Source organism: Rhinopithecus bieti, unplaced genomic scaffold (genome assembly GCF_001698545.2).
Source record: "Rhinopithecus bieti isolate Rb0 unplaced genomic scaffold, ASM169854v2 scaffold_21201, whole genome shotgun sequence".
NCBI classification, from domain to species: Eukaryota; Metazoa; Chordata; class Mammalia; order Primates; family Cercopithecidae; genus Rhinopithecus; species Rhinopithecus bieti.
The window spans coordinates 2,618,323-2,641,698 of record NW_016810610.1 but is presented as its reverse complement, the minus strand read 5'-3'; the positions used below and the strand labels follow the sequence as shown (position 1 = coordinate 2,641,698).

At 47.1% G+C, this 23,376-nt stretch overlaps 1 protein-coding gene across 4 annotated transcripts in view; it reads left to right on the top strand.

Annotated features, from left to right (window-relative positions):
* The window catches only part of VTI1A (vesicle transport through interaction with t-SNAREs 1A), a 373,026-nt gene extending 350,084 nt beyond the window's left edge, over positions 1–22,942 (top strand). For 3 of the 4 annotated variants that reach the window (XM_017892469.1, XM_017892471.1, XM_017892468.1), the window contains one exon: positions 20,232–22,942. In XM_017892469.1, coding sequence (XP_017747958.1) covers positions 20,232–20,325 — 94 coding nt within the window. In that variant the 3' untranslated portion in view covers positions 20,326–22,942. The remainder of the gene's footprint in view (positions 1–20,231) is intronic. The other variant, XM_017892470.1, reaches the window with a different exon arrangement.
* Positions 22,943–23,376: the final 434 nt, after the last annotated feature.

Genomic DNA, 23,376 nt, shown 5'->3' with positions numbered 1-23,376 from the left:
ATATTATATATATTATATATAATAAGATACAGTAATTCAAGAAAGTGTAGAAATACATAAAGATAGAAAAAACAACCACCACCTGAATATAAACACCGTTAACACTTGGCCACGTTTCCTTCCAGTTCTTTTTCTTTCTGTGCAAAGACTTGCCATTAGTTCAACCAGTGTTTTGAACTAATGAAAGCTAGGCAATAGTTAAGGCTTGTGTTCTGATTATAAAAGAGGTGCCCCCTTGAAATCCCAGTTGGATTTCCAAGAAGCCAATATGAGGGATCAAAAAGCTGTCATGGGGTGACACGCGGTGGCTCCCCCCTGTAATCCCAGCACTTTGAGAGGCCAAGGTGAGCAGATCACCTGAGGTCAGGAGTTCGAGACTAGCCTGGCCAACATGATGAAACCCTGACTCTACTAAAAAATATTTTTAAAAAAATTATCCAGGCATAGTGGCAGACACCTGTAATCCCAGCTACTCGGGAGGCTGAGGCAGGAGAACCACTTGAACTCCGGAGGCCAAGGTTGCAGTGATCCAAGATTGCACCACTGCAGTCCAGCCTGGGTGACAAAGCAAGACTCCATCAAAAAAAAAAAAACAGAAAGAAAGCTGTCATGGGTCTGCAGAGGGGTGTGAGAAGGTCTCACGAACCTAAGACATTCAAGTGAACTAATGAATTCCCAACCCACTGATCTCATGGTCTAGGAACAATTCAAGTAAAATGCAGCCCACCTCTTCACAAAACTGCTTCCTCTCATATAAAAGAGGTTCTGGACAAGCAGAGGCCACCATCTGTCAGGCCCCAAGTTGGCCCTGGTGTGGGCAAGTCCTTGAAAGAATCACTCTACTAGAGTATATTCAACTCCTGGGAGGGAAATGTTCTTCCCGGGCCTGTAAAAGGCATTCTGTTTAGGCTGAAAGGAAATTTCCTATAGCCAAGCATCTCCTGTCAGCTAATTTGATAGTTCTCTATCGAGTAAACCATTAGTGAATACATTGATCCTTTTTTTTCCCCCTTTCTGCGGTTCTGCCTTGGCTATTCCCAAGATTTCTCTGAACCAGTTGGGCAAAATTGATTTTTATTAGTTCCACTGGCCTTGTGGAAAATTATCTTATGAACTGGTTTTTATAGGAAGACTCAAAGCATAGCACAGGGTAAAAAATAAGCCTATAGCAGTCAAAACTGTTGTCTGAAATGTCTTCAGACTGGAAGGCTGAATTTATTGCACAAAACAAGTACTAGCAAGGCGGAGGTGTGCAGTCCTGCTCATTATCACTGGAAAGGGGAACCAAAAAGCGGAGTGAAAAATTAAATTTTAATAATGCCAGTGATATTTTCTAAATCTTTCCTGACAGAAAGATTCTCATTATTTTTATCTGTCTCCGAGTAGGTTCTTTTAGTGCCATCTCAGAAATGGCCTCAGCTATGATTGTTTTCCAGGCTTTAAAGCATCTAAAAAAACAAATATATACAGAGAGAAATATGCTTTAGATTGTTCGAGGAAGGGCCGTGACCGTGGCAACATCCCGGCTAGTGTATTTGCAGCCAACATTTGCTGGGAACGCCTGCAGCTTTCACAAAAGCGGTCCATGTCGTTAAGACAATTGCTGTAAATCCCCCCAACAAAGAGGACCCAAAATCCACTGCAGTTGGCTACAGGAAGAGCCCAGGGGCCCCGAGTCCCAAGTTTGGGTTCATTCTAGAAACCTCTCTATGCTGGCCATGAAAGGAAATTGAAGGAAAAAAAAAAAGTAAGATATCCTATTGTTTTAGTAAATCTGAAAACTCACATTCCAAGTGATACAGAATTTTGGGGGACAGGAGGGAAACTAAAGGCAGAATCATTAAAGTAGCCAATCTGTGATAAAGTGATGATTTTTTGTCTGTTTGTTTTCTCACCTCTTCAGTGCCTGTGTATGAACCTGTCTTGGTCCCAAAAGGAATTAGAGCATTTACCTAAATATACGCAAGACAATAAGATTGAATATTTACAAAATGAAGTAATGGGGAGACCAGTACACAAACTGTGGAATCATTTGTAAGAGGTGGCCCACAGGTTTCTCTCTGGGCATTCTGGCGGCCGACATGGAGAGGGCAATGGTTTCAGCTATGTGAGTCAGTATGTGTGAGATAGAAACTCAGCTTTTTCCCCTACTCTGATGACAGACAACACTTTCTCGTGGGACCTCTTCACAGGGACACACACTGTGCAGGTTAGTAAACAACAGGCTCCAAAGCATCCTTCCAGGGAGGACAGTGAGCCCTGCAGGGCGCTCTGACCGTCTTCCTTTCCTCAGGCTGGCGGTGTTAGGTCAGTGCGGCTGTGAACCAAAGCAACGCTGTGCAGATGGGACACTCAGGGGGCTCAGCTGCTCCAGGGTCGACCTCAGAGCCTCCAGCAGGAGAGGTGGACCCCAGTTCATTCGGCTCCTCAGCCAACACTGTCTCTCAGCTGGGCTTTCAACACGTCTTCCACAGGAGAAAATTTCAGGTTGTTCCCTTTGCTAAGGACCTGGAGTGGAAACGCCGTATTATTGGTACTTAAGGGCCATCGTGTTGTCTAGTAGCCAGTTAGGGGGTCAGATATCACCATCATCTGTGAAAATTAAGGCCAGGGAGCTTGAAGGGAATGTCCCCAAAGAATGACAGAGTGAAAGTTCACTCTCTCTTTGCAAGACGTAGGCTGCCTTTTGACTTAGTCTGTATGAAGATCCCTCCTAATTCATGGGTGATTTTCCTACTCATTGCTGCCAAATACAGGACCTGAGAGAGTGATCAAAGGATCAAAGGCCACACTACTCCTTGGCAACTAGTTTTCTTTGTCTTTATCAAGTCCACAAATACGGTTCTTGGTGCCCATCCTCAAGGGTGCTGGGTTCTCATATGTTTACTGCCATTTTAAAGATGGATAAACTGAGGCACTATTTGTTCTCCCTAAGATCACACAGCAAATTGTAGGTAGAGGCAACCCTACAAGGCTGCCTTTGCTCCTCACCCTCCAAGAGAGACCTCTGGCCTTCCCATTCCAGGCCTCCTGACCCCTAACACGCTGCATAGAAAATGCACACCATTCTCCCCAGGAGTCACCAGCTGGGCTTTTCCAGCCACGTGCTACAGACCATGCCAAGGTCAGGGGGCTGCAGGTGTGCGGTCCAGCCCTGACCTCTGCTTATGCTTCTCGTGAGAGTCCATGAGGCATGCACAAGCTGGTTTCTGGCTCCTGTTGACCCCTCCCTGGCCTTTGACTCCACGGTTAGGAATCGGTTATGGGCTAAGTTGGATGATCTCAGTGTAGACCCTGGTTATTGATGCTGCTACAGAGGCTGAACTTCAGGCTTCTGAGAGCCACGGGGTCAGGAGGGCTGGGCTTTTCCCGTCTCCAGGGGAGTTTCCAGGAGGGTAAGGCGGGGATGCGCTCACCACCACTCCCTCTTCCTTTTAATTTCTTCCTTAATAACTAGTCAGAGGTCACAGACTGAAGGCCCACAGGGTGAGTCTACCCCACAGATGTGCTTTCTTTGGCCAGCCAGTGTTTTGGAAAACTTTGACTTAGTTGCCAATATTTAAAACTTGGGAGAGTTCACAAAGAGAACACCATTTCTGGCTTATCTTGGCAAATCAGAAGGTCTCAGTCCCAACAGCAGTCAGTAGCAGCCCCTCGCTTTAGAAAAAGGGCCGGTGCCCCCGTTCTCCCAGTCCCTGCCCCTGATGCCTACAGCCTGCAGACTGGATCTCCCCCACCCTCACAGGACTTTCTTCCTTGGTTAGAGAGAAGGATACGCCTTCCCAGGCTGGCAGGTGATGTGGCTTCACCTGCACAAACCTGGGGGCTCTGTTATCTGATCATTACCCCACCCCACCCTCCTCCCAGCCTAAGAACTATGAGTCAATCATCCTGCTTATAGTTAATGAGCCTTGGGGGGAGGCGTTCTTAACCCAGAGTTCACCTGCTCAGATCTGATTAATGCTGCTTTGGGGTATGTGAAGTCAGTTTAACATTATGAAGGAGATATCACAAGTTTGAACAGACAGCACACACTCTGCAGCGGTCTCATTCAATGTCCAACTAAGAAAACAGGGCAGCCCAGGGCTTAGCCACAGCTGGACACCCCTCCACCTGGGCTGGGGGCACTAGGCAACGAGCAGTGGCCCTGGAGCCCAGAGAGAGAGAGAGACAGTTATGATGTTAGGATCTAGAAAACGTAACCACATCCCTCAAGAGTTGACAGAGATGCAGGTGGCTGATAAGCCTCTGCCAGAATGTTTTTCCTTTCTGACATCAGGAAAGAAAAAGGTGTTAAATAAATGACTCTTAAGTGGTAAGTATCGAATGTCAGATCTTAGGGAAAATAAAGCCTATCACAAAAGCCAAGGCAGCCGAGTCTTCACCAGTATGTTCCAGGAGAGGCATCTTGGCCGTCAGGCAGTATCCCCAGGGAAGCTCACGGAGCCACAGAGGAGCTGAAGGCAGGGATTCCAGGCGAGTAGCTCAGCCTGGACCGGACAATCCAAGCTAATCAGGACTAAGACCAGATGTGCCCTGTTGAGCCCTGGTCATCTGCGGGAATCTGAGGAGGGATTTGTAGGCTTTCAGAGCAAGGCACCTGAAGCAGGAGGCTGCCTGCATGAGGGGGTACAGCCAGACAAGGAGGAGTTTCAAGAACTAATGTGGGGAGATGGGTGAGTATGATAGGAGTGGAGTAATAATAGTTCCTATAGTTATTTATTGAGCAATTACCGTTGGCCAGGCACCGATCTAAGCACTTCACATTGAATTAAGCCATTTATTTATTAATGTAATTCATTAACAGAGTGCTGCTATTGTTAGCCCCATTTTACCAATATGGGGAAAGCACAGCATTGGCTCTTTGGAACGTGCCAATTCCTTGTATTGGTACCGTTTTCTTTCATAGAGACCTGATGGTAGATTGTTCACTCTTTATTTTGCCAAGTAAGAAAGAGTAATTTCCGATGAGAGACTACATTTCTAATGTCCAAGAAAAGACTCTGGGACATCTTCTCCTACTATCACTGCATAAAGAACATTTTCATTTTCACAGTAAAGCAGTCAAGAGGATGTAATCTCAGAGAAGGAATGCAGTAACTTAACCAATGCTGCACAACTGGTATGTGGTAGATCCTAGATTCGAATCCAAGCAATTTGGCTCCAAAAATGAGCTCAACCTCCACCCAAATGTAGTCTGTGGTTTCTCTGGAGGCTGAAAAGGATGAGGGACCTTCATGCAGGAAAGAGCTTGGTGGGTTACTGGTTCAGGAGGGCAGTAAGTTTGCTTCTCAATAAAGGGTCAGGACTCAGTAGGGGTGGAGAACCTTCTCCAGCAGATTTTCCCAGGATGGCCAGCAGGAAGTGGGAGGGTGAGGAGTACCTAAAGCTGGGGTTTGGGGAGGGGTCATCCTGGCCCAGACACCAATCACGTCTGCCCTGGGCTGAGAACTTTCAGGGCCACCTCTGGAGTGGGCCTGGCCTTTTCCCTGGGTAGGCCTGAGCCGTCAGATCTAGGTCCTAATACATAAGGATAGTTATAAAAATTCAATGACATCTTGTATGCAATAAACCAGAAAAAGATACTTTCTTTTTAAGTCTGTCCGGAAGTTATATAGATCTTCACAAACCTTGTGGAAGATACTTGGGAGAGCTTCCTTTATTACCATTTCATGGATGGGGAAACTCAAGGACCTGTAATCCTTTCCCAGATTTGCACAGTGAGCCTAGCTAGTTCTTCCGTCTGATTTTCTTTCTGCCTAGAACTCTGTTCCAGCAGATCCACTACAATAAATCTTCAGCAGACCTGAATCTTTCTGTAGTGTATCCCCTCACATACAACAAAACACATCGTGGCCCGCCGGCGCGTGGCTCAAGCTGTCCATCCCAGCACTCTTGGGCACGCGCGCCGAGCACGGCCGGATGTCACAAGGTCAGGAGACTCGACGACCAATCATGGCTTAATACGGTGAACCCCGTCTCTACTAAAGAAACAGAAAACAGCACGCCGCGGACCCGAGCGGCGCCCTGTACGTCCCAGCCTACTTGGGAAGGACCCGGAGGCAGGAGAAGCAGTGAACTGGAGGCGGAGCTGCAGTGAGCTGAGATCCGGTCCACCAGCGCACTCCAGCCTGGCGACAGAGCCAGAACTCCGTTCAAAAAAAAATAAAATATAAAAATAAAAATAAAATAAATAAATAAATAAATAAATAAAAAATAAAAAATCGTGTGTTACAAGGTCATTGGCAACTCCCAGAGAACCCTTGCCATTCTTTCTGTCTCAGACTCTTTGGTGAGGGATCAGGTGATCATGCGTTTACCTAGAAGACATAAAGTAAGCCCCTTAAAAGGCTGAAAGGAGACAGGCAATGTGCCAGTAATTGAAGAAAGCTGATGAAATATGCTGCAGTATAAAATGAATATTACCTTAGTAATGTACTGCGTATTTACATTAGGCACTAAATGAAGAATTGGTTGACTTTGGTTAATCAGTGCCCTGCACTACCAACAAAAATAAACTTGCAGCTGGTTGTGGTGGCTCGCACCTGTGATCCCAACACTTTGGGAGGCCAAGGCAGGAGGATCGCTGGAGCCCAGGAATTTGAGACCAGCCTGGGTAACATAGGGAGACGCATCTCTACTAAAAAGTTTTGTAAATTAGCCAGGCATAGTGGCGTGCACCTGTGGTCCCAGCTATTCGGGAGGCTGAGGCAGATCACTTGAGCGCGGGAGGTTGAGGCTGTGGTGGTCAGTACCACTGCACTCCAGCCTGGGAGCGGGGACCTTGTCTCAAAAAAAACATAAAAATAAGTTTGTGTACTCAATGACTGTGAACATAGAAAACAATATAAAGATATCCAAGACTCTTCCATCAAAGAACCAAGAAGGATCTAGTAAAGATTCTAAGACACACGGTTATATAAATAATGATCTGTGTGCTGTACGGTGGTAGAAGATGGGGCTGGGGAAGTGGGTTGAGGCTTCGGTTACCTCCTCTGTAAAAATGGGGATGATAATAGGCCCCAGCTCATAGGGTTGTGGTGACGGTTCAGGCACAGTGTATAAAATGCCAGAACAGCGCCTGGCCTGGAGTAAAGCCCAGCCAACCTGAGCTGCTCGTGCAGGTATCCCTGCTGCCATGGCTGCAGCTGTCCTCGCTGCAGCGGATGTTGTTGCGGCCGCATTCTCTAGAAGAATCACCAAAGAGTACTGCTGGGTGGGATTTTCTAGCCCCATACTTTACAGACATTCAGATTTCTTGGAATTGACCTTTTCGTTTTTTTTTTAAGTACAGGCCTATTGGAAGATTGTCCACTATTTATTTTGCCAAGTAAGACAGAGTAATTTCCAAGGGAGAGTACATTTCCAATGTCCAAAGAAGGACACTGGGGGAAAACCCTGCCATCCACACTCGTCATCACTCCATAAAACAAGGGACATTTTGACACTGAAACAGTGGAAAGGGCATATTCTCAGAGAAAAGGGCAGCCTCGAAATTGAGTAATCTTGGTTTTAAGAAAAAAGCTTCCTTCTGATGTTACTCTTCTTTTCCCTCTTCAGCCTTGGCCTGGAGTTGGGGGCCACTTTTCCCAGTCATCCCATGCCCTGTCTTCTTTTTATTTTATTTTATTTGTTTATTTTTTGAGGTGAAGTTTCGCTCTTGTTGCCCAGGCTGGAGTGCAGTGGTTCAATCTTGGCTCACTACAACCTCTGCCTCCTAGGTTCAAGCGATTCTCCTGCCTCAGCCTCCCAAGTAGCTGGGATCACATACATGTGCCACCACGCCCAGCTAATTTTGTATTTTTAGTAGAGATGGGGTTTCACCTTGTTGGTCAGGCTGGTCTCAAACTCCTGATCTCAAGTGATCCACCCGCCTTGGCCTCCCAAAGTGCTGAGATTACAGTCACGAGTCACCACACCCACCTTCCTTCTTCATTTTAGAGAGAAGTGGGTTTGGGTTGGGCTTATGAAGAGGTGGGGCCACTGATGGGTTTGAGTTGCTGTCACGTACAGACACCGTGAGAGGCAGTGACCACTTGAATGAGAAAGAGTGTGATAGTGAAGCAAAAGTGGGCCCGGGGCCGGAAGACCTGGCTGTGCCCCAGGTAGCTGACCCTGGGCACATATCTTCCCCTCTCAGGGCCTCAGTGTCCTCAACTCTAAAATGAAGAATCTAAGCCAGATGTGGTGATGTGCACCTGTGATCCCAGCTACTCAGGAGGCTGAGGTGGGAGGATCACTTGAGCCCAGGAGGTGAAGGCTGCAGTGAGCGGTGATCGTGCCACTGCACACCAGCCTGGGCAACAGAGTGAGACCCTGTCTCTAAAAAAATAAAATGAAGAATTTAGACTAGGGCGTGGAGGCCTTTTCCAGCTCTAGCCATCTACAGACCTGTGAGGAGTTAAATATACCTTACATTTCTAGAACATCCTTATTTAATTCTCTTCAAGTTCTTTCCAAGCCCTTTGATTGAAGCGAGCTGCCTTGATCCTATCTGGGAGTCTGCAGCCAGCAAAGCCACTCTGCAGGCCCCCTGCCATTGTCAAGTCCGTATTTAAGAATGGCAGTGGCCATGGTGCCCAGGCTGAAATTTGATGTACACATTTGGCAACATAGAGTGCAATGTAACTACACATTACTGATCAAAACCCATCAGATTTATCAGTGGGCTCTGACAGGTACTTGTTGGCTGCCTTCCCAGGCTGGGAAGGTATCCCTGAGCCAGCCAGTGCGATGCCCTCCCCTCCCTTTTGATGTTTGTGGGAGAGAAGGCTCGGCTGTGCTCGGGAGACTGTCAGAATGAGGCCCAGATGGATACCAGCCTGTGGGAACCAGAAGCCTGGCAGGCTTGGGAAGCAGCAGCTTCCTGGATTACTGCCTCCACCTTCCCATCCAGCCACTGGAAGTTTCCTAGGCAGCTTCTCCAGTGCCTCTCACCTTTCCTGAAATACTGTCTCCTTTTACAGAATGATTTGCCAACTGCACGCATGTAAAGAGCTTTTCACAGTGCTTTAAAATCTTTAATGAGCTAATCCTCTCCTTCCTTCCTGGGGTGGTTGGTGAGTTGCTGATTTTGTTTGGGAAGAAACTGAAACCCAAATGTCATGGGGTGACTTGCTCTAGGTCGCCCCAGGTAAATACTGGATTATGGGCACACAGCACATTGTCCCGGCCCTGGCATTACTCTAATTGCGGCCTTTGTTGTGAGGCTTCTGTCATTCATTGATTGCTCATTGTGACACCATAAGTTCCCATAGGGTAGGGACTCTGTGTTTCCTTTGTTCTTCAGAGGGACTTCAGCCAGACCTGCCAGACCTGTCTGTGCAGCTCACGCCTTGTCCAAGACCACCACATTCTTCAACCAAGGAGGGCCGCCCTAGGTACATTTTAGATTTTTTTTTTTTTTTTTTTTTTTCCTGAGACAGAGTCCTGCTTTGTCTCCCAGGCTGGAGTGCAGTCGTGCGATCACAGGTCACTGCAGCCTTGAACTCCTGGGCTTAAGCAATCCTCCCACCTCAGCCTCCAGAGTAGCTGGGACTAAAGGTGTGCCCCACCACGCCCGGCTTTTTTTTTTTTTTTTTTTTTTCTTCTTTACTTTTTGTAGAGACTTGGGTCTCACCATGTTGTCCAGGCTGGTCTCAAATTCCTGCCCTCAAGCGATCCTCCCACCGTAGCTTCCCCAATGTGTGGAGATTACAGTTGTGAGCCACTGTGCCCAGCCAGTAGCTTTTAGCTTTTAGATCACGAGTGGTCAAATCACAGACAGTGGGCCTTATCCAGCCTTCCTCCTGTTTCAGCCACAGGCTAATAGTAGTTTTACATTTTTAAATGGTTGAAAAAAACTCAAGAGAAGAATTTTTGACACGTGAAAATTATACAGATTCAAAATTATACAACTCAGATTCCAGTGTCTGTAAATAAAGATTTCATTGGAACACAGCCATGCTTATTCATTGACATACGTCACTGGCTGCTTTACACTACAAGAACAAAGCTGAGTAGTTGTGACAGACTGTGGAGTCCCCAAAGCCTAAAATGTTTAGTTATGGGTTAAATTGCAGCCCCTCACCTTAATTTATATGTCGAAGTACTAACCTCTAGTACCTCAGAATATGACTTTATTTGGAAATAATGTCTTTGCAAATGCAATTAGTTAAGATGAGGTACGGGAATAGGGTGGACCCCTGAGCCAATGTGACCGGTGTCCTTATTAAAAGGAGAAACTTGAACACAGGCACTCACACAGAGATACCACCTTGTGAAACCAAAGGCAGAGATGAGGGAATGCATCTACAAGCTAAGGGACCCCAAAGATAGCTGACACCCCACCAGAAGCTGGGAGAGAGGCATGGATCAGACCCTTGCACTGCTCTCTCAGGGAACCAACCCTGCCAACACCTTGACCTTGCACTTTGGCCTCTAGAACTGGGAGACGATCACTTTCTGTTGTTGAAGCCACCCAGTCTATGCGACTTTGTTATGCCAGCCCTAGCACACTAATATACTGACTGTCTGGCCCTCTACAGACAGAGTTTGCTGATTCCTGTTAAGCTCTAAGTATTAAGAAAAATTTAGAAACAGGGCAAAGCGACTCTAGTCTGCAGTCGGGACCTAATCTAGATATGCCAGGGCTCAGGGACTGGCTCTGGCTCCTTGGTTCCTTGCTGGAGAAAGTGCTCATCTCCCTGCCCATCAAAACTCATCCCTCCTATGTCCCAGTCCCTCAGGTCTCTCGGATGACTGACTACACCTAAATTGATGTTAGCCAACTGGGGCTACTAGTGGCTAATGATGGCTTGGTAGATTGGCCCAGAGACAGCATCTAGTTTTCTTCCTATTTTTATGATGATGATGATGATGATGATGATGATTATTATTATTATTATTACTATTACTATTATTTTGAGACGGAGTCTCACTGTGTCACCCAGGCTGGAGTACAGTGGCAAGATCTTGGCTCACTGCAACTTCCACCTCCCGGGTTCAAGCAATTCTGCCTCCGCCTCCCGAGGAACTGGGACTACAGGCACTTGCCACCACACCCGGCTAATTTTTGTATTTTTAGTACAGATGGGATTTTACCATGTTGGCCAGGCTGGTCTCAAACTCCTGACCTCAGGTGATCTGCCCACCTCCCAAAGTGCTGGGATTGCAGGCGTGAGCCACCGTGCCCGGCCTTATTTTTTTATTTTTGAGATAGGGTCTTGCTCTGTTACCCAGGCTGGAATGCAGTGGTGCAATCATTGCTCATTGCGATTTCAACTTCAGGCTTAAGCAGTTCTCCTGCCTCAGCCTCCTTAGTAGCTGGGAGCACAAGCACATGCCACCACACCTGCCTTTTTTTTTTTTTTTTTTTTTTTTTACAGAGATGGGGGTCTCTCTGTGTTGCCCAGGCTAGTCTCAAACTCCTAAGCTCAAGTGATCCTCCTGCCTCAGCCTCCCAAAGTGCTGGGATTTCAGGCATGAGCCACTGCACCTGGCCTTCTTCCTGTTTTAAATGGCCTATTCCAGAGGCAGGAGTTTTGTGAAATGAGTGTTGTGGCACATGCCCCCTCAGTCCCCTTATCTCACATGACTTCAGGAAACTGCTCTGCTCATGAATGGAAATTCTTATTCTGAGATGTAAGAATCAACAGCTCCCAAAGACTGTGAGCCCCACAGCTGCATGCAAAGCTTCTGTGAACTCAGCTGGGACTGACCTGTCCTTTGGAGGAGGACTTAGTGTAGATCCACAGTAAATGTGCAGTGCAGCCATGGGGAAGAAGTTGGAGACATGGAGAACAGTCATCATGAAACCCAAGATAAGATCACCAGCTCCATATGATGGTCTGGATCTGAGCACTCCGTATATTCATTTTCTAGGGCTGCCATAACATCGTGGCTTAAATGCAGTTATTCTCTCATAGTTCCAAAGACTAGAAGTCTGAAGGTAAGGAGTTGACAGGGCGATGCTCTCTCCAAAAGTGTAAGGGAAGAATTCTTCTTTGCCCCTTGCAGCTTCTGGTGGCCCAACATTCCTTGGCATGTGGCAGCATCATTCCAGTCTCTGCCTCCATCTTCACATGTCCCTCTTTGTCCTCTCTTCTTTTAAGGACATCAGTCATTGGATTTAGGGCCACCCTAAATCTGGAATGATTTCCTCTCAAGATCCTTAATGAAGTCTGGGCACAGTGGTTCATGCCTGTCATCTCAGCACTTCGGGAGGTCAAGGCAAGAGGATCACCTGAGGTCAGGAGTTCGAAAGTAGCCTGGCCAACATGGTGAAATTCCATCTCTACTAAAAATACAAAATTAGCTGGTTGTGGTGGCACACACTTGTAATCCCAGCTACTTGGGAGACTGAGGCAGGAGAATCACTTGAACCAGGGAGGCGGAGGTTGCAGTGAGCCGAGATCACACTATTACACTCCAACCTGGGCAACAAGAGTGAAACTCTGTCTCAAAAAAAAAAAAATCCTTAATGAATCACATCCACAAAGACCTTATTTCCAAGCTGGACATGGTGGCTCGGCATGGGGCTCGTGACTGTAATCCCAGCACTTTGGGAGGCCGAGGCAGGNAGTTCGAAAGTAGCCTGGCCAACATGGTGAAATTCCATCTCTACTAAAAATACAAAATTAGCTGGTTGTGGTGGCACACACTTGTAATCCCAGCTACTTGGGAGACTGAGGCAGGAGAATCACTTGAACCAGGGAGGCGGAGGTTGCAGTGAGCCGAGATCACACTATTACACTCCAACCTGGGCAACAAGAGTGAAACTCTGTCTCAAAAAAAAAAAAATCCTTAATGAATCACATCCACAAAGACCTTATTTCCAAGCTGGACATGGTGGCTCGGCATGGGGCTCGTGACTGTAATCCCAGCACTTTGGGAGGCCGAGGCAGGAGAATCTCTTGAGGCCAGGAGATCGAGACCAGCCTGGGGAACAAAGTGAGACCCTGTGTCTACAAAAAAAAAATTTTTTTTTTTTTTGAGACGGGGTCTCTCTCTGTCGCCCAGGCCGGAGCGCAGTGGCCAGATCTCAGCTCACTGCAAGCTCCACCTCCCGGGTTTACGCCATTCTCCTGCCTCAGCCTTCCGAGTAGCTGGGACTATAGGCGCCTGCCACCTCACCCAGCTAGTGTTTTTTATTTTTTTTATTTTTTAGCAGAGACAGAGTTTCACCGTGTTAGCCAGGATGGTCTCGATCTCCTGACCTCGTGATCCACCCGTCTCAGCCTCCCAAAGTGCTGGGATTACATGCTTGAGCCACCATGCCTGGCACAAAAAATTTAAAAATTAGCCAGGTGCAGTGGTGCATGCCTGTAGTCCCAGCTACTTGGGAGGCTGAGGCGGGAGGATCACTTGAGCCCAAGAGTTCAAGGCTGCAGTGAGCTATGATTGCACCAGTGCCCTCCAGCCTGGGCAATACGCCAAGACTCTGTCTCTTAAAAATAAAAACTAAGGTCACCTTCTGAGGTTCCAGGTGGACATGAATTTCCAAATAAGGTCACCTTCTGAGGTTCCAGGTGGACATGAATTTGCAGGGACACTGTTCAATCCAGTACAGTCAGTATGATTTAAAGTGAGAGGCCGGGCACAGTGCCTCATGCGTGTAATCCCAGCACTTTGGAGGCTGAGGTAGGCAGATTACCTGAGCTCAGGAGTTCAAGACCAGCCTGGCCAACAACATGGCGGAACCTCATCGCTACTAAAAATACAAAAATTAGCCTGGTTTGGTGGCAGCACCTGTAATCTCAGCTACTCAGGAGGCTGAGGCAGGAGAATCACTTGGACCCAGGAGGTGGAGGTTACAGTGAGCTGAGATTGTGCCTCTGCACTCCAGCCTGGTTGACAAAGCGAGACTGTGTCTCAAAAAATAAAAAAAGAAAAAAAAAGAAAAGAAAGTGAGAGAATCCCCAACCATACTTGCTCCAGTCAATGGGGAATTGTTTGGCTCCTGTAACTGGGAAGCTGAAGTGTGACCCTTCAGGTTTCAGACACACAGCAGGAAGAGGAAGCAGGGGTTCAAATATGTCTTCAGGAATCCGTCTCTTTTTCTTCATCTCGGCTCTGCATTCCTCTGGTGTCGGCTTCTTTCAGGCAGCCTCGTCCAGTACGGTAGTAAGAATGGTCCTTGGCAGCTCCAGGTTCTCACTGTCCTGACAGTCAATCTCAGTAAAGACAGTATCTTTTTCCTGATTTTCCAGTAAGAATCCCAAGAGGAACTCCATCTGGCTTGGGTGGCAGACCAATCCTTGAGCAAAGGGTAGTGCGACAGCTAGAGAGCTATAATTGGCTGGGCCTGCCTGGGTCCTATGCCCACCTGTGGAATCAGAGTGGGGTCAGCCTCCCTGAATTATTGGGATGGGGCTGAAGATTCCTCCTAGAGATGCAGGACATAGAAGACCCAAGATGGGCATTAGCAGGCAGCATGATAACCACACAGCTCTAGCTCAGAGGCAAACATGTCCCCAGCTCTGAAAATAACCCTTCCAATTAAAGTGAGTGTTTGAGGCAGATGACGATCAACTGTTTCTCCTACTCCTATTTTCATTTCTTTCTGGTGAATACTAACGTTGAATTGGATATAGAATTTAAAGAGCTTTCCCTTGGCCCATGTTTTGGGAAGTGCCCAGAGAGAAGCAGATCCGGGCTCATTTGCTCAGAATTTATCCCATGCTTTCACGGTTGCTAATTACTGTTCTGTCAGACCCCAAAGGTGGGGCATCGTTATTCAGGGCCAGTCGGCCAGGCAGGAAGGCAGGTACAGGATGCGGCTCTGAACCTGTAAAGTGTCTGCCACTCTCCAGCTAATGAATACAGGCTTGTAAAAGAGTTGGGACTCTGCTGGCATCCTTAATGGGACAGTGGCTAACAGCTAAGTCCTAAAGCTGTGCTTGTCTACAAGCAGCCCTTAGAAATCAGGAGAACAGTAACTACGTGACCCTGAGCACATGTAGGTAGAGTCTCTCATTTCTTCACTCAGCAAGCATTTTTTGAGAACATTTATGCCAAGCTCTGTGTTAGGCATCAGGGATACAAAAGACAAAGGAAATTCGGTCTGTGGAAGGTCCACTTTTTACTGGGGACTGTAGTCAATGTACTGGAAAGAGAGATGCGTAGGGAGATGGGAGAATACAAGAGGGGCATAGCCAGGAAATGCCTCTTGGAAGAGGAGGGAAGAAGGCACGTATGTCATAGATCAAGGACTTGGTTTGGAATCAGGGTGACTCAACCTAAAAATGCTTTTTGGTCCTAAATAACAGAAGACCCAATTCAAACTGACTTTGGAAAATAAAGTCAGTTTATTTTCTCATATAAGTTAAAGTCCAAAGAAAGGGTGGTTTGATTAAAACAAAAAGAGAAGCTCACTGCTGACCTGGCACGGTGGCTCACACCTGTAATCCCAGCACTTTGGGAGGCTGAGGTGGGCAGATCACCTGAGGTCAGGAGTTTGGAACCAAGCTGGCCAACATGGTGAAACCCCATCTCTACTAAAAATACAAAAATTAGCCGGACGTGGTGGCAGATGCCTGTAATCCCAGCTACTCTGGAGGCTGAGGCTGTAATCCCAGCTACCTGGGAGGCGGAGGTTGCAGTGAGCTGAGATCGCACCACTGCACTCCAGCCTGCAGACAAAGCATGACTCCGTCTCAAAATAAATAAATAAATACATAAAAATTAAAGTTCTCTGTCTTCGGGACTGGGGTTCTATTTCTCTGCCCACTGTCGGTCAGCTTCTTTCTTGGGTTGCCTTCCCTCAATAATCAAAAGGGCTGCAGTGGATCCAGCCTAACATCCACACACCAAACTGTCCAGGTGACCCGGCATTTCAAGCAAAGTTGCTGAGATCCACTCTGTTGAATGGGCTTCAGTCACAAGCCTGCTCCTGGTCCAGTTACCATGGCCAGGGGCATGGAATGTACTGACCATTGCAGCCTCAGTACCCCTGGAGCTGGGGTAGCGTCAGCTGTGTGGAATAGGGAAACGAACGCAGCCACTGTAGATCTGCTATTCACAGGAAGCAGACGCCTGGCTAGGCCTGGTGAGGCCTCGTGCGTGGTATCATCACTCATCAATACACAGGAGCATTGGCTGGAAGAAGTTCCTGATTCTTCAGTGAAAAGTGTCGTGACCAAGAGGTCAGGAAAGTTTCCCAGCTCTTGAAAACCAAGAGGCAAAAACCTGTTCTTCAAGGAAAAAGAAAAAAAATCTTATCAGTCCTCATGATACCTTGGCTTCTGAAATACATGAAACCAGAGCCTCTCTTGGCTTGGCCAGATGCCTCCTCTTGTCTGAGAGGCGGACAGTAGCGTATCACTCAGGGTAGCTTATGGTATTCGGCAGTGAAAAACAACCCGCAGTCCTCAATGGCTCAACGCAAGTCTAGGTGTGACACACCTAGGAGTGTGACACTCCCAGGAGACACACCTGGGAGTCCAGGTGTGTCTCCAGGACAGTGGCTCTTTACATGATGACTGCAGGATCCAGGCAGAAGATGTTACCACCGTCCTGTAACTTGCACTCTCTGGAACCATACAGTCACCCCCACAATCAAAACCGCAGGAAGAGCCAGCTAGAGACAAACACTGGAAGTTAGATGCCTCCACCTGGGAGTGACACTCAGAACTTTTGCTCTCATTTCTTTAGCCAAAGCTAGTTCCAAGACCACGCCTAACATTAAGGTGAGTGCATCCATGCCTGGAAGTAGAGGAGAACCGGATATTGGAGAACACTCGTAATGCCTGCTCCAGTGGAATTCCTGGACTCCTCGAGCAAGAGCAGAGAACTGTGCCAGGTGCCGCGCCTGCCCCCTGCACTGGAACCAGCCTTCTGTGATTCCGGCTGCCACACGCAGGAGCTCATTTCCAGGCTGGGAGGAGACTGGCAATGGAAAGATTAACTGCTCCCTGGGTTCCACATGGGGATCAGTACTTTCAATAGTACTTTGTGAGTTCAGCCTCAAAGTAAATGGTTAATTCATCTTGTATCAACAGCACTGTGATTCATAATGTAAACTTGGAGAATCCTTGATGTTTCGGGCCCACATTCCTTTTATTTTGGCTCTGCATTCTTTTAAAGCCACAGTGTGCTCATTTAATAGAATGCAGCATGCAAATGCACAAGTTTTTGCCTGGAGGCAATTTAGCCTGGCTGTTTCAATGGATGTCTTCTTTCAAGTGTATATTCTTTCTTAAATTATTTACTGGGTAAACACACTTTGCATTTTCAAAAGGGAGATTAAGACGGCTTGCTGCAGACCTAGTTCAACAGAAAGCTCCCCGCTTGCCCAAAGTTAGGAGGAAGTTACTTTGGGCTTCTCCCCAAGTTCCCTCGCCACCATCTCACTAGCTGGGAACCCCTTGGCCTGGCTGGTTTTTCTGATTCTCTCCAAACTCTGCATTCCTTTCTGCTTTGCCTACAGCAATATGGGCCGGCAGCCCCTGGCTGCAATTGCAACTAGGCTTCCTCACAGATGGGGTCCACCAATGCCAGCCTGTATTTCCCCCTTCCAAACTGGCTCAGTCCTATCCACCCAGATGCCCTGAGAGTTCACTTTTCTGGTCCTGAGGGGGACCACATTTGCACAACTCCTTTGAGATCCAAAGCTGGGTGGACGGCCCAGCCAGTCAAGCTTACTTAGAGCTCTCTCTGTTCCAACTCTTTCCCCACCCCCATCTACTCTGCCTCCCAAATGTCTGCCGGTATTTGGTTTGAAAGCAAATGCCCTTTCCTGCTGACACCCCGCCCCCACCCAGCACACAGGAGTTCCTTCTAGCTTGGGGAGAAGACCCAGTAGTCCTCTGAGAAGGCGTGATGGTAGGAAGTTTCATCTTTGGCGGGGCTTGCTTCAACTTTGAACTCTAGTCTTTTCCATGCAGACTCCCTGAGATTTTCCTGCAAATTAATTGCACAGACTTCTTCTCCATTGTCCTTTGAATGGAAGATTACAGTTACCAGAGACTGCGTTCTTTCATGATCACTCTTTGGGCAGTTCTCTTGAATACCTGTGTGCCAGCAACTGTGCCATGTGCTGGGGTGGTAGAGGTGAATCCGCATGGCCCCAGTCCACACAGGTTGGGCCCTTGGAAGCGGGCGGTGGAGGGGAAGCCACCAGGCCCTGTGGGTGCACCAAGGAGGGGGTGAGGCCCAATTAGGAAAGCTAGGGAAGAGCTGAGGATTTAGGGATTCCTGTGTATTCATATTTCTTACCATGCCTCAGATTGAACAAGTAACACCCACAGTTAATCCTTTCTAAATTAGCATCATGGATGCCTTGGGGTCCTCAACCCACAAATAAAATGGTTGTCAACCAAGCTGTACAAGAGACACACTACTGTAGATTACGGTAGGCAGAATTTTAAAGAGTTTTCATGCTTTTAATCTATTTCACTGCTGAGTTTCAATTTTGCTGATTTCCTTTGCAAGTCTGATGAGGGTGACTGTGGTAAATAGAGATTTTGACAGTGACTTGGGCAAATGGGATGTGTAGGGACTGTTCTGAAGACTTCTGTCCTTTCCAGAGAAAAGGGGGAAAAATCAATTTAGGTTTTAAACAGAGCCACCAAGTAGCACCGATCAGTGTTCATAATTAGCCTCCCTATAATAAGCCATGAAGTCCTGTTTTTATTTATTTATTTGGGGGACAGAGAATCTTCCTGCCTCTTGAGTAAGTATGGCCTGTTAAGTCTGAATTAGCTGTCATCACAGAAGAATTAATGTCGGAGTGCAGACTTTCTAGTGGGGAAGGGAAGAACTAAACGAGACAGATCTTAGCCGAGCCTTGCGTGATAAATGAGGACCAAGTGGGCCATTCATCTCCTGCGAGGAGAGTGGACAGAGGCACTAAGGCAGTTTTGCGGAAGACGTGTCAGCAAATGTGATCATTTTGTAACCTGTCAGGAGGAGAAGGAGCTCGTCCTTTTAGGGGGCCACAAGGGAGTTGGTTGGTCTGATATGACAGTTTCCATTCAACCGTTTAGGTTTGGAGAAGGAGGAGACGGATGAGGAGGAATCCTACTAAAACTACAACCTGATGTCATCCTTCCAGGAAATAAACTCATCTAGGAAGTAGAAAAGGCTGCAGATACCCTGCAAATATTTTTGTGTGTGAAAATACAAAGTAGGGGTGTGGGGTCTCTGTTCCGTGGGGGGCCCGGCTTCATCCCCCCAGCTCCTCCCCATGGAATACCCATGGCCAGTGTTTGGAGACTGGAATAGAGCAGGAGGCCTTTTGCTGCTTGGAATTTGGAGGAGGGCTGGGTGGGGTGCGTGGGGTTTTAAGCTGAACAGATAGCTGGCTAGACTGCCAGCCAGCCTATGTCTCTATTTCCGTGCGGCTCTGTGAGAGCGAGCGTGGGCACGGCTGTTTGACCTAGGTTCCCTTTGAAACTCTCAACAAAGCACTCTGATGTTCGACCTCTTTTCTCCGAATGAGGTAACAAATTATGAAACAACCTCATCAGAAGCTCTCTGCAGGCATCTGGGATCGTGTGTCTCCACTCTGGTCCCCCTTCTGAGTTGCTGGTTCCCCATCAGCATGCAGCCCAGCCAGAACCCAGGGAGGGTGGAATCCCTGGAGGTGAGGGCCCAGCAACAGATGCACAACAGGCACCTTGAGTACATTGTATATTTCTCATTTCCATCTTTTTTGCTATGGAGCAAATGTAACGTTTCCTCGTGGCGTAACGGAGCATGAGCCGCAGTGACAGATGACGGTTTCACAGCCTAAGCTGCACATTTGACACTTGCTTCTCAATTCCATCCTTTTCTTCCTTAGTCTCTCTTTTACTTTTCCCCAGGTATTTTTATGCAGGTAAGTACCTTACTGACATGTGTTTCCTTGGAGTCTTTTACTTTAACAGGAAACACTGCAAAAAAATGAGGCTTGTCTCACCTTTTAAATTAAAAAGAGAAGCTCGCAAGGGGCCCTTGATCGCTTAAAGAGACTACATGGTATTCTGAGCCTAGAGAGCCATTTGATTCGCCTTCGCTTTGCAGTAAGCATTTCTCGGAGGGCAGCGTGACAATCGTGTGGAGTCTTTCGTTTTCTCGTGTATCGTTTGTAGAACCAGAAAGCTGTGTGATCTCTCTTCACACACACACACATGCACACGCACACACACGCACACGCTCCCCACCCCCACCTGCGAAGCTGCCGTTTGATTAGCCACCCTGGCCTCGGACGGCATTTGTGGGAAGGCCCTCCACTTATCTGTGTGTGTTTTTTCTCCTTTGCTGTCTCCTAGAATCATCCAGAACCGCATCCTGCTCGTCATCCTAGGGATCGTCGTGGTCATCACCATCCTGATGGCGATCACTTTTTCTGTCAGAAGACACTGATGTATCTGCTCTCCCTTGATAAACAGCAACAACAGCTTGTTCTGAGTAATTAAGACAAAATGGTCACATGAATCATTCTGTTGCACTGACAGGCCCCGGGTGACCCTCTCTCTCCCTCACCGCCGTTGGGCTGAAGTGCAAAGAGTGTAAAAATATTTTCTATTCCTGTTTGCATGTGGGTTGGTTTCCTTTTTGAGGTTTGTCTTCACCCAGATTCGTTTTTTAGAGGGGAAGGTGAATGTTTATTTGCCTTTTTGCTAATGTCATCAACTAGCCAAAATAGCCCGGTGACACTCCTCTTAGCCCTTTGGACGTGTCAAGGGCCGTGGTTTGGGAGAGGACATGATGAGTCAGTCACGAGAGCTTCTGTTTGTCACACGCCTCTTGTTGCTGAAAAGCTCTTCTGTGATGTCCGAGGATAAAAAGGCAGCAAAAAGCAGGGGATGGAGTCAGTGACCCAGTCCGGCAAGCCAGCCCTGTTCCTACCCAGGCCTCATGAATATGGTCATCAACCTGCTTGAGTGCTTTCATTGTAAAGGTCGGTATTTAACGTCAGTTGTACAGGAAATTGACTTAGCACCTTCCCTGTTTTTCTATTGCATAATTTTTTTTGAAAACCCAAGAATATTTTTGCTGAGCCTGCCCAATATTCACTGTTCACAACTTTGATTACTGGCTTCAGGAAATATTTCCTTGCCTTCCCCAATTCCCATACTCCCCAGAATCTGCTGGCAAAGTGAGCCCTGGCACGGGATTTAATTGTGACCTCATCTTCCCTGACCTGTGTAAGCATCTCTGTATCCTTTCGGTTTTAATATCTGCACTGCCAAAAGCAGTCCTCATACATGCAAAAGGTCTGACAAGGTTCTCTCCACATCCATTCCAGTATGTAAAGAGACCATGAATATTTCAGTAAGAGCAAGAACATGACTCCATCAGTGTGAAATTTCAAATGTGATTATAAATATGGGAGAGTCCTATAGGAGGGTCCACCAGAGATAAACTTCATGGAAAACGTTCCCTAACCTCCTTTAAAAGAATAGAGGATGGTGGATTGTTACAAAAGGAACGGCGTGGGTTTTTTAGCTAACAAATGTTAGCAAGCCTTTCCTGAATTCACTATGTATTCAAACTTCTAATATGCTTTGTGATTTTTTTTTCTTTTCATTTCTTTCTGTCTGAGGTAACCAGGAATTGCGTTCAAAATGAGCTCATTTGTGATCAGGCTTAAAAGTTGCCCAAGCTGAGGTCGCTTCCCCCCTAGTCACAAAGCAGAATGTGTTTTTCTCAAGACTTCATAGGCACTTACTGGTCCGTACTATCTTTGGAATATAATTAGAAGCTTTGAATCCTTGAAAAGCAAACCTGTTCTCTTCATCAAAAATGCTAACCACCTGTGCCCATGGATCAAGATCACCTGGATGTAGTGCTTGATATTTTTCCCAACTCAGAAGAAAACCATTATGGTTTAGAGAGGAAATGCAGAGTGGCAGAATCCACCAGAGAAATTACACTTATCGAAACAGGCCAAGGCCTGCATATGTTCCGATAAATCATTTAGTATTGTGTAAATAAAGCTGCAGCCTTTACTTTGGAGGGATGGTGTGGGATTTTGGCCGAGGGAAGCCGGACAGAGAAGGAGCAGGAAGCTATGCTAATTTTCCTGTCGGCTTAAGGGATCCGTCTCAGCAAGAATCTTGTATTCTGATAACGGAATGCTGTACATGCTAACCACATCTAAGAACCATTAAAAAGCAAGGAAACAAACAAACAACCCTTTTCTCATTCCGACACACGAATAGTCATCGAGTATTACACCAGCCCCTCTGGTGGCTTCCTTCGAAACTGTTGATATTAGCTAAAGTGTATAACCAGTTACCAGCCGCACTTCGCACGGCCATCCCGTCTAGAATGCGGCAGACTCTTCCCAAGGCCGCCTAGCAAGCAAGGTTGATCGGATCATCTAAACTTGCCGCCTCCTAAATATTTCACTGAATCCTGGCGTTCGTGTTGAAGTAGACAAAATGAGAAAGGAGTAGTGCATTGCACACCTCTCGATAGCTTTTTTCATTCAAGTTCTATGTCTTTATCTGCTCTTGACTGTGATTTTACCCCAGTTCAACCTTGGGAGTGGGAAGAATATGAACAGATAACCCTTGGCCTAACAGCTCCATCAAACCTCCTTGAGAGCAACCACCTAGGCCAGGCTAGTGAGTGCGTTGTGAGGAAACTGGTCAGAAGGTTCCCTCAACTCCTTCCTGGTCCTCCTGGACACTGCAGAAAAGATTTAGGGAATCCCCAGCAGAGGCCAATTGCTCTCCCTCCTTCCCTGCCCCACCAGGAAAGGAAGAACGTCCACAAACTGGAAGCAGATAGAGAATTAGATCTGTGAAAGGTTCTAGGTACTTACTGTGCAGACTTTGACAAATATTTCTCAAGTTGGGAGCCCTTGTTAAAAATGATGTTTAAGGGAGTGGTTTGGGGGGAAGATGAAGACATGGAGGAGGAAGAAGAGAAGGAAGCCCTTGCCATATAAAATTCATGCGGACTAAACAGTTTCCCTGACAGAATAAATAAAGTGGATGCTACCCCACTCCAGAATCAAAAGCAATTTAATTAAAGTCTCTTAAGTTGTAAAGAGTTTTAAATGATCCACGTTGAAGGCGAATGCCTGCAAATGCAGCGGGCCTGACGTCAGCTGCCGGGCCTGGGCTGGGAGGCCATTTGCTATTCTGTTTAAGGCAGGCTGGATTGTCTTATTTTGGAACCAGCTTGGTGGGGGGTTTGCTTTGCTACTGCTTCTGAGCCCTGAGCTTCAAAGGCTGAAATTAATGGTGAACAAAATTGTGCGGCTCTGGCCATCCCATGCGGGGCAAGCCCATTGAGGGTTATCATTAAGTAAAGAAATAAAGAGGGGGAAAAAAGCCTGCCTGTTCCAAAAACCTCATCAGATAATGACCTCAGTGATTGGGTTTTCATTACCAAACAGCATCCAGAGATTATCAACCCATAGAAGAAGGGAGGGGAAAAAAAAAAGAAAGAAAGGAAAAG